Source organism: Lissotriton helveticus, chromosome 7, assembly GCF_964261635.1.
Source record: "Lissotriton helveticus chromosome 7, aLisHel1.1, whole genome shotgun sequence".
Taxonomy (NCBI): Eukaryota; Metazoa; Chordata; class Amphibia; order Caudata; family Salamandridae; genus Lissotriton; species Lissotriton helveticus.
Genome location: NC_136068.1, coordinates 1,744,257,271 through 1,744,276,796, shown reverse-complemented (window position 1 = coordinate 1,744,276,796; position 19,526 = coordinate 1,744,257,271). Strand labels below are relative to the sequence as shown.

The window sequence follows — 19,526 nt, the reverse complement described above, 5'->3', positions numbered from 1 at the left end:
GCGTCGTAAAGGATGTTTCCCAGACAGATGACATCTACCTCAAAGGCAGACGTCAATATTTCTAAAAAAAAAAAGAAAATGGAGTCTCTGCCTGCTCAAGTTGGAGTCAGCCATACGGATTTACCCGACTTCAAAATATATTTGAGTTGGTACTTTCCATACCTCAAAAGCAGTGTAACGTCTTCATAGCTTTTCCCATAAATTCATATATACAATCACATACTTGACCATCACTCTGCACTCTCTGCAGAGAGGCCAAGGGATTGGATAAGTATGTAGCAAGTAATAGCACATTTGTAGCACAGTGACTGACACTGTCACAGGTGACAGGTGCTGCCTTTAGCCTCTGCTCCCAAGCTCTCAGTCATGTCGCTGTGCACACCCATCTACCCCCTGAACTTACCCTGACGCCTTATGCAATATTCGGTCTATTTGATCATCTGATGCTTTGTTTACTATCAGCAGTCTCTTGGGAGAAGATGCTACTCATGTGTGTTCTTTTAGAACAATTACATTTGAAAACGGTTTCTGGCATGAAGAGAAAAGGTATGCATAGTGCGCTGCAGAAGTATTGAGCAAGTATAGCCAGAAAGTTGAAGAACAGCTACCAAATTCCAAAATGAAGTCATTTTTGGCAGCATTATAGTGGTTTTGGGGTGGTGGTAGGTAAAACAGAAGGGTGTCCACCGACACACAATACGCTGGTAAATGGTAAACAATGGCTTAGAGCAAAACTCAAACATGTTGCTTTGCTTACTTAAAATAAAAGTACCTGGACAATAGGTCCCCTCAGTTAGATTAGACCTGGATACACCCTTCTTCTAGAGGAGAATGAAATGTTTCAAGGCTACTGGCCTGGCTCCAGAAGTGAGACAGGGACCACTCTTGGGTGGTGGGAGTCAAGGACAGAGGAGGAGTACTACAAACACAAAAATAGCAGACATATTTGCGTCTTACTACGAAGACATCTACACTCCCACGAGTGTCAGAATCGGGGCTAATTGTTAGGAGTTCTTGCAGGACGTTCCTCTTTAAATACTCACGAGTGAGGTGGCAGAGGCCCTGGATGCTGATCTGATGGGGGTCCATCTAGCAGCATCCCCAGGACCCTGCAGTTCAGGAAGGCGTTGGGGCCTAAAGGGTTGTCCGCAGAATTATTTAAGAGCATGTCCGACAAGATTGCTGCACTAATGCTGGACATGTTCTGGATGGCTGGAGAGGTCAGCTGTTTACCAGAGGACCAGCGAACAGCCGTGATTGCAGTGATAAACAAATCAGGCAAACCCAGAGAAGAGTGCAGCTCTAATAGGCCAATCTCACCCCTGAACGTACAGGGGAATGACTTGGCCAAGGCCCTAGCGGCGAGGCTCACTACGTTCCTCACCTCCTTCCTGGCCCAGTCTGACTTTATGCCATGCAGCCGTATTCATCTCAACCTGCAGAGGCAGTAGAGAGTCCAGCACATGATGGCTTTGCCGCATGCGGAACAGTCAGCACTGATGGCAGTGGATGCCCCTATAGCATTTGATAGCATAGAATGGCAGTTGTTTTTCACCTCATCGACCAGACTTGGCTTCGGTCTAAAGGTTTGTGAATGGACCAGGTTGCTATACCAGGCCCCCCTAGCTAGAATGAGAGTCAGTGGAGTGTCATCTAGAATCTTTCCACTGCAAGGGTGTGATTGGGCACCCAGCAGGGGTGCCCAATCACACCCTTAATATTTGCCCTGGGGCTGGAGCCATTGGCGTCCTAGATATGTCGTGACCACCTGATATGGGGCATTACTTCACTAAGCCGTTGGGAGGAACATGTCTCCCTCTACGCCGATGATAGCCTACTGTACATCTCCAGTTCCTACTTTTCTGTAGCAAGGATATTCCACATTTTTTAACTCATTGATAGATACGCAGGCTATAGAATAAACTGGGCCAAACCGGTGGTGTTTCCTTTGTTGTGGCGTGCCACGAGACTCATGATGAGATGTGCATCCCCGGTCGAAATGGAAGGTTTTAAGTATCTCAGGATTTTTACGACTCGTGATCAGCAGCTGTCCATAGAACACAACCTAACCCCCCAGTTAGACCGACTCCGCATTGATTCAGCAAACTGGCGCACCCATCACTGTCTCTGATGGGCAGGGCATCATTGTACAAAATGATGACCTAACCGCATCTCTTAGACACTCTCCAAAATACTCCCTTACCTAAACCCACTGGCCTTTTTTAAGCAGATCGATCATGAGCTCCAGACGTTACTATGGAACGGGCACGGCGTACTGCACTGGGGAAACTACAGAGGGGTGTCTACGACGAAGGTATGGCAATTCTAGACATCAAAAATTATTACTGAGCCTCGCAGCTCCTGGTGGTTAATGATTGGGTATTTTTAGACTGGGGGAGACGGTCTACAGGGTTGACACAAAGGTTATATCTAATAGTAATAAGAAAACTATCCTCTGTATCTGCCGGAGGTTGGCGAGCCTGCCATCACACAGGTCAATGGTTTGTAAAATATTGGAACAAGGCAGAGTGCTGCCTGGGATGGCGGGCCAGGTTAACGACCATGACTCCCCTGTAGCACAGCTAAGACTAAGTACTGTGTCCAACATTAAGTGCTTCTCGCTATGGAAAATGATAGGGATCAAGCACCTGGCTAATGTTTGGAGCGATAACTCATTGATTACCTTTGAAGTACTGAGTCAGGAGTATGAGTTGTCAAATGCTAAAAAATGTGAATTCCTCCAACTCGAACATGCCCTCTGTGACAATATTCGGGAGGGGACAAACTTGTCAGCTTCCCACCATTAAAGGACAGCTTGCTCAAAGATGCCATCCCAGCAAGCGGGTGTCAGTGATCTACCAGAAACTGAGGAAAAACTGCTGACCCCTTGGGACTCTAAAGGCATGCCTGGACTGATGACCTGGGAGACATTGTTGACGATGACTGGACGACGTCCCTAGAGGGCCCCAGGGAAATGGCTATCGGAGCAAGGTTCCGATTGATACAGCCCAAAGTTTGGGACAGAACCTACTATTCATGCACTTTTTTTGCATAAACTAGGTGCAGTGGATACACCAGTGTGCGCAAGAGGGTGCATGCTGGAAGGCAACTTCTTTCATATTCTCTGTGATTGCCCTGTGATTCAAGAATACTGATGGGGCGGACATGTATGATGTACAGAGTCTTATATGTACAGGTGTCCATGGAAGACAAATGGCTGCTTTTGATTCTGCAAGGTCAGGAGGACTGGCCCAGGTACACCGGGCTCTGGCTAGCACTGGCAGTGGGAGTGGTGAAGCACAACATCGCTAGATATTGAGGGGTTCCACTCTCCCCGTCGGTGGCCGAGTGGGAGACTGACTTAGACTGGTGTCAGAGGCAGAGGAAGTGGCCTATCGTAGCAAAGATTTGCCTAAAAATGGGAGAGGGTATGGGGCCCTTGGCAGGAATACCGAGGGGTGACCCTAGGAACATAGTACAGCCACACTCTTAGGGGCAGATTCTGATCCTGGATTTTTATTTTCCATACAAATAGGATTTTTATTTTTTCCATACAAATTGTAAAAGTCCCTTCCAACCCGTGAAGTACGATTCATACGGGAAAAATACATACAGATCGGCCCGATCCTTACAAATTGGATCGGGAAAAGCTGTACGACACGGACTTGTAAAAAAGACCATACAATTTGTAAAAAGGCTGTCCAACCCGTCAAGTACGATTCGTACCGGGTTGTCAGCATACGATTTGTATGGAAAATGGCCTGTATATGGGGAATGACTCGTACCGCTCAACGAAGCGAACCTCTATACACCTTGTACCCTGGTATGACTCGTTCTGGGGGTATGACTCATACCGGGGTATGGGTCGTATAGGGGTATGAGGCATACAGGGGTCCCCCCACATGTGAGGCGTGTGTATGGTGCGTACCCCAACATCGCCCATGTACACACCGTACGTACGCGATTTTGGGGTACGGTGCGTACATACGCAATTTTGGGGTACGGTGCGTACATACGTAATTTTGGGGTAAATACGCGATTTTGGGGTACATACGTGATTTTGGGGTATGCTGCGTACATATGCGATTTTGGGGTACATACGCGATTTTGGGGTGCATACGTGATTTTGGGGTACGCTGCATACGTATGCGATTTTGGGGTACATACGTGATTTTGGGGTACGGTGCGTACATACGTGATTTTGGGGTACATGCTTGATTTTGGGGTACGGTGTGTACGTACGCGATTTTGGGGTACGGTCCGCACATACACGATTTTGGGGTACGGTGCGTACATACGCGATTTTGGGGTACGGTGCTTGTACACGACCTGTATCCCTTCATCGCGTATGTACGCACCGTACCCCACTTTCCATGTCATCCGTACGCACCGAACCCCTGTATTCATGGGGTGTACGACACGTACATGAGGGGTTCTGTCTCGTACTGTTTTCGGGGCGTACAAGGTTTTTCCGGCACTTTTTGGCTCTTGTAAAAAAAGAGCCATACCGAGTGCCGTTTGTACGAATTGTACTTGCCGGGTTGTAAACTGCTGCCGGGAATACATGGGAACGTCGCGTACAGAGCAATCCGAATCGGAATCGCTTGTATATACGAGTTGTATGGTCTTTTTTACAATTTGTATGGAGTGCGTCTATTTGTACGGATCGTACTTCCTAGGTTGTATGGGCCTCCTTACAAGTACGAGTTGTATGGGGAAAACGCTCCATACCACGATTTGTACAGCGTTTTTCCAGGATTGGAATCGGCCCCTAGTGTCAGTGGCCTTTGGCTGAGGGAGTGGTGGAGAGTTGCACTCATACCTGCTATTGTATAACGTGCTAGTACGCTACTAATTATACTCTCAAATGGTGTGGTTAGGCCACCCTAAGTTTTGTATCTTATACCATACTTAGGCTATCCGGTTTTAGGTTTAAACCTAGAATAACTGATAACCGGAAGGGAAATAGCCCTCACCAGTGTAAAAATATAAACACTGAAAAAAACCCTGCACAACCACAAACTAAGTGCCATTCAAAGAAAGGAAAAGTACAGTGAAAGAGTCATTAATATTTCGTCCTGAAAAGGTCAATACAGTGTAACTTTGTTATATATGGTAGAAGTAAGAAAGACTGGGCTAACATTATTCTGCTGGAGGTTTGTTGTTTAGTGATGTCACTAAAATATTGTTTCCTTTTTTTTGGGTGGGCGATTTTAATATTCACACATGTGAACCTAAACGTGCTACTCCCCGTGGCTTACAGGATATTACAGATCTAGAGATCAGACATTTTAGACACACCCCATACATTAAATATAATAATACTGTCAAAACATTTGGTATTTGCACAGGACTATAAGTTCACCAACATCACTCTGCCTCTGACCACAAGTGGAGCTGCTAATGCAGTAACATCGATCATATGATACTTTCATCAGACCCAGTCCCCATCTTATGATGCGATAGCAAGCTGTATAAGTGATAACAATCCTCTCATTCTACTTCTTAATATCGACCTTGTTGATAAGGAAGCACTAGTCTCATTTGGTGATATTAACTATTCAGATAACAAAGGGGTGCGAATTAAGTGGGACAAGGTGGACAATGATCAATCTATGAGGGTTTTTGTGTAGGAAAATTAACAGGCACTTGCCTTGAGTGCCTAACAGATAGTAGCCCCATGCATTGTTCTTACTGCATGTAACTCTCTTTGTACATATATATCTCTTCAAACTTAACAGTGGCTAGGTGTCCTCACCAAACAAAAACTATTTGGACACCGGAAAAACACTGTTTCTGTTGTTTTTAATGGCACAAAAATGTTTAACCCCTGATAACAACTGTTTTAGGGTATTGAAATCACTTGAAAACACTGGGGAAAAAAACACCAGAATCTACCAAAAATAGAAACTGAAAACAGGAAAGCCTAACCATAATGCACCCTTGTACTCGCAATGCCTTTTCACATTCTGTATTGACAATTAGCTTTATAAATAATAAAAAGAGTTAAAAAAAATCTAAAAAGTACCTACATTTATCTCAGCAATATATGCTTCAAGAACAAAAATGCTGAGATATCAAAATCATTCCAAATCAAACGATTTAATGTGCATAGAGTAAATAACTTACACATAACGTTGAGACGCATCACGGTGGAGTTCTGTGCACCCAGACTGTTTCTTGCTGTGCAGTAGTATGAATGTTCATGTCTTACAGCGCTCCATATTTTGAAAGTACTTCCGGTTTCACTCAGGGTGCTGTGATTTGCACTTCCAGTTAATCTGTGCCAGGTATAGCTCGATATTGGTGGCTTACTGTCACTGGAACATATGAACGTAACTTGTTCCCCTTCCACCACTTCAGCAGTGCCATCGCTGATGCTAATGTTTGTGTTCTTGGGTGAGTCTACAACAAATATGTGCAGAAAATTGTGAATGTTACATTTTAATTCAAAACAGTCGGTAAAATGAAAAATGCAAAAATGTCAAACATTGAAAATCCCAAGATGAAATTTAGAAAGACAGTTTAACCCCATGGAAATAGTTTTTTCAGATTTCAAAAATATTCAGTTTTGCATTTCACAGTTGGGAAAGTTACAACCCGCTTAGAGGGTTCGGTAACTTGCAAAGATTTTGGCAGCATCTGTGGTTGCAAACCTTTGATACTTACTATTGGAAACCTCAGTTGGGAGTGGATGTCCCTTTCATTTTCCATCCTAAATGGTATTAGTAATAATTTGTTAATTTTCTTTTGGGAGTCAGAAAGTCCCATTTTTTTTATAGTCGTAAACTCTGTGATGTTGTGAACCGCAGGGTTTGTGAAAGCATTATAGTTTATTACATCTGTCGCTAAAGGTCAGATGTATGACTGGATTCCTCAAATGTGAATTAAGTTGAACATATAGTTAAACCAATGGTTTTGGGGAATAATAGCGACAGGCGAGCCCTAGCCCCTTTCAAAAACAAGCATTGGCAAAGCCAATAGGCCCCGCGTAAGTGAAGTTTATCGGCTTTGTCAATGTACCAAGATATGTTGCCCAGCTGTGCGAGCTTCTATGCAACATGGCTTACCGTTTTTTTTTTAAGCGCTATGATGCTGCTACTGTTGACTGCGTCATTGCACACAAAATTCCTTAGGTTCAAGGTATTATGTATAAGTAAAATCCAAGTAGCTCTAGATAATCGTTCTAGGTGTTAGCACCAGCCCACATGACTATTAAACTACTCCCTAGCAAACCAAGATTGCTAAATCTCACAAACTACCCTCAACTCAAATCTTATCGCTGCAAGAAAGGATTATTGAGGAGAAACAGAAATTACAGGCATGAAGAAACATAGGACAACAGATATGAAGCTGAACTGAGACAATTGTAAATCTAGTGGTGGCTCCTCAGGTAAGGCAAAGCAGTGCACAAGAAAACTGAAGTTAATATCATTTCATTTTTAGTATCGTCAGGTTAGGGCAGGCGAGGCTTGGCTCCCCTTATGGAAAGGCGGGATTTCACCTCTAGAGTCTGCTTACCATTCTCCAGAATCCCGTCACAGGTCGACTGGACCTTTTTACCTGTCATAGAGTGAATTTAGGCAATCTAGTTACAACTAAATAAATCAATTTCAGAATACCCAATTGCTTTCCCCAAAGAACCACTGACTAAAGACTGAATTTAAAGGGTTTATTACATAACCAAAAATAACTGAAGATACAGGCACCTCAACAAGAGGTTCAGAAGATAAACAGGTACTAATACAAACATAATCCTACGGAAAAGTCTCAATCGACTAATGAAAAGAACGAGAATCAATTCCAGAACCATTAAACTAAACAGGATGGCTATCACTTGTGTTCTGGTGCTCATCAGGATAAAAGACATCAATTCAGATTAGTCTGTCCCTACTCTAGGCTAGATGATATCCCTACTCTACAATAGCCCAACCTAACCAAAGGTGTCAGCCGTGGAGACTTCCTAAGAAGTTCGCCACCTTCTCTCTTAGACTAAAATTTCCATCACTGCTGCTAAGCTCCTTGCCCATGCGACCGCTCTCTCTAGCTCCTCAGCAATCTGCTCTGCCTCCACCCTCGGGGCACTGTCCCTAATACGAAACCCCACAATGTTGTCGACACGCCTATAGGTACGCCCCTCTAGAAGGTGATGAGTTCTGTAAAATTCCACATGGCGAAGATCCATCTTTGTCCGTTCAGCCGTCCTTGGGTCTCAGGCTCTTCATCCTTTCAAGTTGCCTCCTTGAATTCCGGGTCTACTCCTCCATGTCTAGGTCTAGAATCCTAACACACACACACAATGGGCCCTTCTACTACACTATCTGCTCGATGAGGCGCCTGCAAAGGAATACACGCAAATAACTCGCAGTCTATGATTATTGCAACAATTCTAAAGGTCACATCTATCAATCCTGTCTACAGCTCGATGTTTAAGCAAGACATTTCTCAACAGGCCTGCACCGTTTCCATTAACTAGGCCTCTGCTTGGATTATAGGCCCAGCGTTTTACATTAACTTGTTTCTTAATTCACTAGGCATCAAACTTTAAACAATAAATGCATCTTCTACTTTAAGCAAATTATATATATGTGTAATTCGTTACGTTTCAGAGAAAGCAGATCTTAAGTTCTATTGCATTGTTAAACACACGTTGCATTAGGAGAAGGTTTCATTTTACCAGCATCTATATATGTCAGCAAGCATAGATTGCACTTTGTAACGTTGGCTCTGCATATATTCTGATACCAATTTACTTTAGCACTTTTCATACCTTGCATCTAGCTATGATTAACAGGCCTCTATATATGCGGGTGCTGACTACTTGTACATATGCTGCACCCCTACAAATTTCACTGTAAATGGCGCTCTCTCACTTACGTCGGGGTGCTTTAGCCGGCCGTCTTGTCCCAGTCAAACCGTCATGTGCACTTGGCATGTTCTCCATGCTGGCTGCAATCCAGCCTCTGTGGAGAACATGTCCAGGCTCCCTGTCCCCATCTGAGCACTGAACCACAGCACTCAGACCAATCACAGCGCTGCATTGCAGCATTGTGATTGGGTCATGGAAGCCTGGGTGCTTCCTGGAAGATGCGGGGAGGAGACACAACGTGGGAGAGATGAAGGAGAGACGCGGCGATCAGGCAAGTGCATTTTTATTGTATTTTTCCGAGCCCCCCCTAGGCCTCACTACCACGGATGGCAAATGAACTGCAACTACACATGGCAAAGAACACAAGCCAGGGACAGCCAAGCGTCCATGGAGCCTCCGCTGTAATGGGCCAAAAACAAAACATTAGAGGCGGCCTAAATGTAGGCATAGACGATTATAACACATTGGGCCATTTTGTTTAGCAAGTTTAAAAACATGCCAATGCCAAATATAGCATCGAGCCCGTGGTCCACGCTTCTGTGTCTGCTTCATGAGTGAGTTTGAGTAGTAGGGGATTCATGGTTTAAAAGCACCTTTCGTCATCCAGAAAAAATAGAGGAACAAAGTATTCTTAGCAAATAGCTGCTAGGCAAATGGCTGCTGAGTTTCAAAGCCTACGAAACACCGTCTGCTTCAAAACAAAAAAAAAAGAAAAAATCCCAACTCTTCTTTCATTGGTGGTAATCTTGTTGGAATCAGGAGTAATTAACATGCCAGCATGTGTTAACACGCCGAAGATATTTATGTAAAACATATCCAAGTGATGAATGCTTTGAGGGCGAAAAAAAAATAATGAACAATTGTTTTCTGTAAGTAGCATAATTTCAAAAAATTAATTAGTCATTGAATTTGCAATCTAAATTAGCAGCGTTAGCATGCTATGCTTGAGGATAATAACTTGCACAACAGCACAACATGTGTTAAAGTAAAATAAAAAGTGCTATGATGCAGCCAGAGTTCAGAGTGTCATAGCACTTTTTCTTTTTTTTAAGCAACGGCAGGAAGGGGGGGTGATGAAGAGGGGAGAAGGTTGTGTGTATGTGTAAGCAAGAGAGGGAAGGAACAGATACAAAACTGCAAAAAAATGCCAATAAATCCCAACCCAGAGTTGACTTTGTCATATCGCTTTTTTTTTTAAGACAAGCAATGACAGGGGACAAGGGGGCCGATGACGAGGGGAGGAGGGTGGCTATATCTGCAAATGAGAATGGGGGTGTCAGAAAATTCTATACAAAACTGGACAAAATTGCAGAAGGAAAGTGAAACCTGAGAATGATGATGTGACTGCTAGGCGTTATACATATATATATGGGAGAGGGATGGAGCGGACAAGCAGCAGCAACAAGGGAGGACGTGGGGCAATCAAACAAACCTATGCTAAGTAATAGGCGGGCTGCAAGCCCCTTCTGTGTATACAATATCTCTATTATATTTATTTATTATATTATATTTGACTCACTGTCTTCTGGAACCCTACCTCTTTGGTTGTTGGGGTCTCTCTCTTATATTAGAGATATCAAATATCTCTGGACAAGCAAGAGTGCATGCACTGGTGCTGTGAGGGGTATTGTATGCAGTAAAGGCATTGGTGCCCCGCCATCAATTAGCATTTGCAAGCTTGTCACTAACAGTAACTGCATCCTAATTGGCCACCATACATGTGACATCACTTACTTTTACTTTTCTGGAGCACAAAGTACTAAATAATTCCATTTAATTTGCGTCCCTACGCTACTGGCGCTGTACTTCTGCCACTAGTAACACTTTTTTTCCGATTCTGATCGGCATTTAAGTTTTTTTTTTCTGCCCGCATCGGTATTGTTTTTTTTACAAAAACACAAGGGAACCCACAAGGTAGATAAGGACCTTGGGTTTTAATTTTGTATGAAAGCAGTGGTCCTTATACAAAGCAAAATTATATAAACAAAAAATATAGACTAGAATCAGTGCCATATTGGGAGTGTCCTGCCGGACATTCGATTTAATGAAGCAATGGATCGAAACAAATAAAAAGCACATTAATATAGTGGGACACAGTCCTGCATCCTACAAACACACATGATACATCCAGAAAGAAAAAAACATTTTCAGGCATGGGTTGCTTGTTGAATTTAAATTGTCGCAAGCTTATTAAAAAACAGTGAATGCACTTCTTTTAACACAATGGATTAATGTGCATGCTGTTGAACTTGGTCGGCGACGATTCGATCCTTTCAAAACAATAATAGGATCATCATCAGAACAATTGATTTACAAGCCTGAGTTAAAAGAGCCTGTGGGAAATGAGGAGAAAGGAGGAAGGATTAGACAGCGTCTAATACGGCATGTACAGATTACTACATACTGTGTGCCGACCATGTGGATTGCTCAAGTGGGTATAGCAGTTGTGAAGAGTACTAGTGACTAAAATGGTAGCGAGTTATATATCCACACCTTACGACGACCAACAATGTGTTGCTAATTGTGGTTCAGGCATAGCAGTTGCTTAATGCGGTTCGGGGATAACAGTCTAATAAATGGGGTAGGAAAGTGTGGGGGACAGTGGAGATCACATCTGCCAATGGTGTGGGTTACGAGGCACAGCTGATTAAAGACAACTATAACATGCACGAGTAACGAGTGCCAATGACTGGTGAAACCACAAGATTGTAGCGAGCATTGGCCGGCACAAGGGACTTAATGCTAAAGGTAAATTCCGGTCCCACGAGGCAACATGATATCATTATTATAGCCCCGTGTGACAACATGAATGCGTTATAAGGCTGAAACAAGTACAACCGCATGCACAAGGCATGGGTGTTAAACTAATAGCAAAACTGCACAATGACCGCACAAAATGTTGCTGCAACGGACTTTGTGCCACAAATAAAAGTATCCCCATGTGAAACCATGATAACGCTACAAAGCTAAACCAAGGATTGCGAAGATGGAACACATATTATGCTAATGTCTGTAAACATCTGCAAAACGTCAACATACATGGTTAACCTGCAACTCCCCTTAACATTGCAGAGGGACAATTAACAGTTACTGCAGAGCAGACCACAAATCCCATCAGTGATGATGAAGAGGACAACCTGCCCATATGTTAAGACACCTTCCAATGGATAATGGACAGCCTCTCCACCCCAGTCCAAGGAGCAGGGCAGGCCAGCTGCCTCAAGGTGACACGACCACCTGCACAGACCACACAACAGGAAACACACATCGCCACGGCTGTCTCCCAGGACCCCCTAGAACAATACATATAATTTCAACGCCGTGTGTTGGGTTGCCAGGTGGAGTTGGCAGATCAGCTGAGGGTGGGTTTCCAGCTTGTGCCAGCCAAACTTGATGCCATATGTGGCTGTCTGAGTTCCATCAGGGACCATGTACAGTCCCTAACGGAGACCCCCTGTCCGCACCATGCTCACCGACAACCCTTGGCTGACCTCGCTGGGGCCATCACTAGGATACAAGAACTGTCTAGTCAGACAGACACCGGCGATGACAGCATAGAGTTGGCACAGATGCGGAGGACAATAGAGACCATGGAGGCTGGAAGTATGGGGCCACGGCTGAACACCAGCAAAATGTAGCTGGGATCTTCCACGCCCTTCAGTTCATCATCTTGCCATTGCTGTCCCTGAGCCAGTCCGAGGTAACTGCAGCTGGAACTTCGACACACACACATCTCCGACCCCTGATGTGTCAGTGGCACACAGTGATGTAGCCCCATCACCTTCGCACCCTGATGTGTCAGTGGCACACAGTGATGCAGGCCCATCACCTTCACACCCTGATGTGTCAGTAGCACACAGTGATGCAGCCCCATCACCTTTGCACCCTAATGTGTCAGTGCCACACTGTGATGCAGCCCCCTCACCTTTGCACTCTGAATTGTCAGTGGCACACAGTGATGCAGCCATTACACCGCCACACACAACGGAAACACGGGACACAGAAGAAGTATCAGAGGAGTAAGATGTGGATGGCAATTACTGTGTGAGGAAGGAGGTAGTAGCATCCATCACCGCCAGATGGCCGGTCCCTGCCTGGTTCTGCCCTATGCATCATGCCCTGGGACAACACCTTCCACTGACCCCCGGAACACTCTGCGAAATCCATCCAGACCCCGACATGGACTGCCATATTTTCACTGCTTCACAATTACACAGCAGTCCTGCTGCGGACTGCACTCTCCCTCTTCCAAATCACTTTTCAATCCCCAAAGGACTCTGGTTGGCCCACCACTGGGCTTCCATGTTATGTGGGCTTGGATGGCCATGTACGGCTCCAGCTCCGTCATTCACCAGAATGTGAATAAAACATTTGAAACCACACAGATGTGTCATGACTATGTTCACTCACGTATGAAAGTATGGCTGGATGTAGGGACAAGGATTGCACAAGAAGGTACACCCTGGTGAATGACATCAATGCGCATGTTTATCCCTGAGACATATGGCCAATTGGATGACTGTGAAGGTGAGTACTAGCTGTGTCCCCATTGCACATTAACAACAATCTCACAATCTCCCAACGTAGGCACACGTCCATGTATTTAAAGGGCTGTGTGTAGGAATGACCAAATCGGTAGCAGGCCAGAAGTGCATACCTACTCACACACATCTGTGTGGACACATTCTGTTATGATTTATGACATTGCTCCACATGGTCAGAGGTTGGACACCATTCTCACATTGCTGAAAACACGTAAGTGCATAGGTCTGCCAGCAACTATCCCAAAACAATGTCTGCCTCACAGAAATAGAGCTGTCAAAGGGGACCCACCCCCATTGTACATGCATCCGTCAGTCCCTCGCTGTGAAGGCACGATGCTCATTGGGGTACATGAGTGGTCAATCTAATCAATACTCATCACGGTTAGACACCAGTGAAGTTGCGTAGACTTTATTGGCATATATGGACAAGACAACAACCACAACATGCTGGTACATGCTTAAGACACTTGCATGCAGCATGGGAACATGTAGAGGTGCAGGAAATGGGGAGGCAGAAATGAACACCAATCATTACGGATGGCAACGGTCTCAGCCCACCTTGCCTTGCTGGGCATGACTTACAGCCCATGAGGTCTGCATAGTGCTCTGCCATCGGACTGCGCCAACTGTCTGCTCTACTGACAGTGATCAGATGAAAGGGTCCGACAAGGTCACATTTCATGCTACATTGCCATGTGTGTACTCTCCCCCCAGCAGTGTGTCCGAATTGGTAACGTTGCCAAACTACACTGTGCAGCTCCGACCATGGAACTGCTTCACCTTGCACAGGTGTGTGTACAAACACGTAGCACCACACACATGCATTCAGAGTCTAGATGAAGGCAGACATGTCCTCTGTTGTGGGGGGATACGTGAGCATTCCCCATGATGCAACAAGTTTTTGGGACCTGTGCTATGGGTGACAATCTGATGTGGCTGCAGGAACGTAGTTACTTGTCCATGAATGCCAGCGCAGCTTCATGTGCAATGTGTTCCAGTAGTACGTCGTTGTCGGGTTTAAGGAACAGCAGGGTGAGCAAATACATTAGCTGGTCCAGGCAGATGTGCTCAGTCCACGCCGTTTCCCCAATCCGCAACATAGCCCAATAGGGGAGCGCCTCGATGTGGTCACTGCACATGAGGAGTTGTGCAATCTCCCATGCGCAACTGTCAGCACATACGCCAAAGATCAGCGCATCCCATGCATGGCTATCCCGGTGACACTCCTGTTCGTGGACCAACAGGCCGTGCACTGTGAAGTCATAATCCAATTCCGCTGCCATTGCGTTGGATAGGCAGACCATGGGCTACTCGAAGGTGCATGATCGACAGTGGGACCAGGGCTAGACGCAGGTGACGTAGGCTAGATGGAAGCTCAGACAGAAACTGATTTGCAACACTGCCATTGGCGGGGATCCGATGCAGCATTCGTGCACGGTACAGTTCCATGTGACAGGGGTTGTGCATGTGCCCGAGAATGCCTGCTATTGCATTTGTTGGTCTCGTGGCACCAGCACTCCTCAGACCGGCGGAAGTTCGGTGGACGATATGCCACAGCTCTTGGCAATCAGTCGTATATGTGTGCAACGTTTGGTCATGTGGGTCGTTTTTAGCCAATGTGTCAAGGGCATCTCTTGCAGGTGTAGGTCGTGCAGGAACAAATGAGTGTGGGGTGTGAGCAAATTGGTGTTTCATTAGTGCAGTTTGTGATGTGGGAGTCTTCGGGGGCTGGTATGGTATCTCACGCAGGGTGTGCCAGCCGCTTTCAGGACCAAGGTCGGGGGCTCGGTTTGACTTCAGCCTGGTGTGTTGAGACACATGAGCTTTCATTCCTGGCTTTAGTCTGACTACTGCTTGCATTTCTTAAATGTGATGTGGACTTCACACTGACTTTTATTCCAGGCCTGGGATTTGGGGTGCACAGATTTCGAGATATACACGGCTGTTGGCATGTTTGCATGAGCCAAGGGCCCATTGGCCTTGCACTCCTTGTTCAGTCTCTCTCTTTCTTTCTCTCACTCTCTCTCTCTTTCTCTCTCTCCTTGTCCTTTGATGAGTGCCTGAGACACCTTCTTATCTTGAATATTGTCTTGCAGGCTGTGAGTCACAGATTGTCAAGGGATGGCCCGCCATAGCTCTTCAAAATAGTTGTTTGGTGACAAATTTGAATGTGACAATTTGTTTGGGCTTTCAATGGTGAATATATGAATCAGGATTTCAGTGCTCACATGTATGTTGATTATTGCAATTGTGCGACATCAGGCGGTCGCTTTTGTTTATGTTTTCATGCTATTAATGTGTAGTGTCCTGGTCCGGGGGAGGTGTGGGGTGCCCAGGGTGGGGCTGGGGGGGTCCTGGGGTTGGTGGCGGTGGGAGTTGTGGCCCTCTTGGGTGTCCGGCATGCATGTTCAGTGGCTCCATGGCATCTGTTGTTCTTAAGGGATGGTTCTGGGCTGGGCTCCCTTTTCTGTTGTGACTTTGCACCATGTCAGAACAGGTGTTAACTTCCTGCTACTAATGTGCCATATCGCATGTTTTGTGGACTTATCGCCGATCTGGCTGGTCGTTGAGAATGTTGCAGTGTGGTGTTGATGCAGCTTTTGCTCAGGAACGCCTACTCTGCATCTCATTAGCGATAGTTGCGGGGGTCATCTGTGGTGATGTTTTTTGCGGCTGCTATTGCAGGTTAACTGGTGCTATGGGCAGTTAGCACCAGCTTGTGAATGGGGTGATAAATGTATTGCGACTTTGGCTGCGATAACTCGGCGATAACTCCTTGAGAATATGCCCCTTAGTTTTTAGTGTCTGCAATTAATTAATTATTTTGCATTAGCATTGCTTTTTACATCTCATCAATCAGGATTTGAAAAGCACTGCTAATCAGCATTGCTTTGGCACTTCTAGTGGGGACAGTCTCAAGAACGTGTGATAACAATTGCAAAAGCAACTTAACGCAACTTTCAACATCGTAGTCTATTGTGGGAAATTTATGCCATGTTAATGAAGTATTCACAACATGGCGGTATCATGCGATAGTCTCCAGATAACGTGTCAACTGACCGCGTTAAAATGAACACCACGCTGCAAGAATGCAAAAACACAAACGCAAAAAAAGCTGCGATGAGGCCAATCGCAATACAAGAATCAGCGAAAACCAGCTACAGGCCTGCAGTTCACACATGTCAGGCGGGAACAATCACCATAAAAGTCGAAAAAAAACAACAAACAAATGCCAAACAACAGCAAAGCACAATGGACGTTGCCAGAGCAAGTACGGAGGAGAACCAGGATCCCCCAACCCCCTCAGAGGACCAGCCTGGGACCTCGGGGTCATGGAAGGGCAAGGAAAGAAGAGTTGGAAGAAAAGGTTCAGTCTGCAGGAAAACAGGATTCTGATAACAGAGATGATAGAACACCATCAACAACTGTTCGTCACTTCCACTGTGTCATTGGCAACAGAAAATGGACTATTGCAGTCCATCATGGACAAGGTGAATGCAGTTGGAGTGCTGAAGAGGACAATGGAAGAGGTCAAGAGGCGCTGGAATGATGTCAAGTGCAAAACTAAGCTGAAACTGGCCAACAACCGGAAGGCAGCAATGCAGACTGGAGGTGGGAACCCAGTGCCTCTTGGAGGAGCTGGACGACATGGAGGAAATGGTGTCCACAGTCATCAGTGGGGAGACAGTGGCAAGAGTTGGGGGGCCGGACACTGCTCAACAGGACTGGATACAACAGCAAAAGGGTGAGTAAGGACCAGGGCCTGGGGGGATGGGGTGAGATGGGCACATTGGCACACTGGCACAATTAAGCAGAGAACATCTACGGACAAACCATGCCCCAGACCTCCAACTCCCACCAAGAGACCAATGTACCCAAGTATGCAACATATCAGAAATGTACAAGCATAGAAGTCAAAGGGGCAGCAAAATCAGAGCTTATGGGGTGACTACCCCAAAATGCAGTGCACACATCAAATGAAGAGCACATCAACATTTGCAAAAATCCACAAAACACCTACAACAGAACACTGGACACAACTGGTGCTGCTTGAGAGCAGACACTGGCCAATCACATTTGGCATTGCAGGGACGTGTGAGTTGATAATGTACAAGTACAAACACACACACGTCTGTTGTTGAAATGTCCACTGTCCCCCATCAAATAGGCAGCTCCTCCCAAACAGCCATAATGTACCCAGTCATGCTGTCTGTATGAAAACATGTACAATGCAACAACATACATGTGGACACATTGTTAAACTGCATCTCACCTTGACATTGCAGAGGGAGAATCAACACCTCCTGCAGAGCTGCCTGACCCTCTCTTCTCTGATGACGAAGAGGACCACCACAGCTTCGACTCTGGCGCCCTCCAACTGCTCATGGACATCCTACACAGCCCACTGCCAGGAGCTGGGCAGCCCAGCTGCTATGAGGAGACCCCACCCCTGCACAGACCACACAGTAGGCAGCACCCACCACCACAGCTATCTCCCAGGACCCCCACGAAGAACACATGGCCTTCCAACGCCATGTGTTAGGGTGCCAGGAGAATCTGGCTGACCTGGTGCGGGTGTACTTCAACCGCATGGCAGACAAACTAGATGCCATACATGTGTGTCTGAATCCCATCAGGGACCGCTCACGGTCCCTAACGGACTCCCACAGTCCGCTCCATGCTCTCCAAGGGATCTTGGCTGACATCGCTGGAGACCTGACTCAGAGAATAGAACAACTGTCCAGTCATAGTGGCTCTAGCAATGTCACACAGGAGTTGGAAACATGCAAAGGTTAATGGAAACCATGGAGCGGGCGAATGAGGAATGAGCGGCTGCCACGACTGCACGCCAGTGAGAGGTAGATGGGTACCTCAATGACCTCAGGACCATCCTCACAGCTACGGCCACGGCAAGGCCTGGCGAAGATTCATGCTGCTGCTTCCACCTTATCCACATCTCCACCCCCTGAAGTGTTAGTGCCACACAGTGCGGCAGATCTTTCACCTCCGGCCACTGATGTGTCACTGCCACACAGTGCTGGAGATATAACACCACCACCCACACGTGAGGCACATGAAACAGCAGAGGACGAAGATGCAGATGATTCTGCACTCGTGATAAGAAGGACGCAGTAGCATGCATCTCTGCCATAGGGCTTGCTTCAGCTTGGTTCTGCTCTCTGCATCATCACCTTCCACTGTCCCCCGATGCACTCTGTGACACTCACCTTTGACCTTGACATGGACTGCCATATACTGTTTGATTGCCAAAGACACAGTAATCAGACTGTGGACTGAACTCTTCCTCTTCATTTGGACTTGTCATTTCCTGAAAGACTCTGGCTGGCCCTCCAAGGGCCAACATCATCATGTGGAGTTTGCATGGCCCTGTCCTGCCCTGTCCTGCTCCATATACAACACTCCACTGAATCTGCATTAAACATTCAAGTTCACACATGTGTCATGTTTATGGTCTTTCAAGTTTGGAAGTATGGATGAATATAGGCTCACTGAACTCCTCTTACATCCATATGGCTCATGTCATAGAACAAGGGTCACAGGGTGACACATTGCTGAATGCGGACCGGGTGACGCTGACACAACAACAGGGACACAAGCATTAGGTACTTCCTTCTCCAGCCCTGTACAGAACAACTCCCAGGGCCCCGGGGTCATTTACAAACCCTTACACTTGACCGGCATATGCCAGGCCAGCCCACTCCGCTTACACTCACATGGGTGGACGGCAACGACACATGTACCACGTCTTCCCTATAGTGATCTGCCGCTCACAGGTGTAGTTGTCCGCATGCCACAGCCACTTCCTCATGGCTGGTTTACACCCACACGACACCCATCCAGCACACACGTCAAAGGACATGTGATCCTGGCAATAAAAAGGGCCGGGTGCACGTGCTCGATGCCATTTCCACTCTCTATCTGGGCGCATCCGTGTGGTGTTAATGTAGGTATGAGGGCCTCGGGCCCTGCAACATCACATTCCCCAGAACAGGAGGTGACATGATGGCGTTCACAACATGATACCCAATCATACCAGGTCCATGACTTTTGGGCACAGACTTGGTGGCACTGGATACATTGCGGCCGGCACA

At 46.2% G+C, this 19,526-nt stretch overlaps 1 protein-coding gene across 1 annotated transcript in view; it reads right to left on the bottom strand.

The window, feature by feature from the left end:
• LOC144770730 (sialic acid-binding Ig-like lectin 14) overlaps positions 1 to 19,526 on the bottom strand; it is a 167,602-nt gene that overhangs the window by 75,784 nt on the left and 72,292 nt on the right. Inside the window, exon 5 of the mRNA XM_078655467.1 lies at positions 6,130 to 6,405. Within this exon, the coding sequence (XP_078511593.1) occupies positions 6,130 to 6,405 (276 nt within the window). The remainder of the gene's footprint in view (positions 1 to 6,129; positions 6,406 to 19,526) is intronic.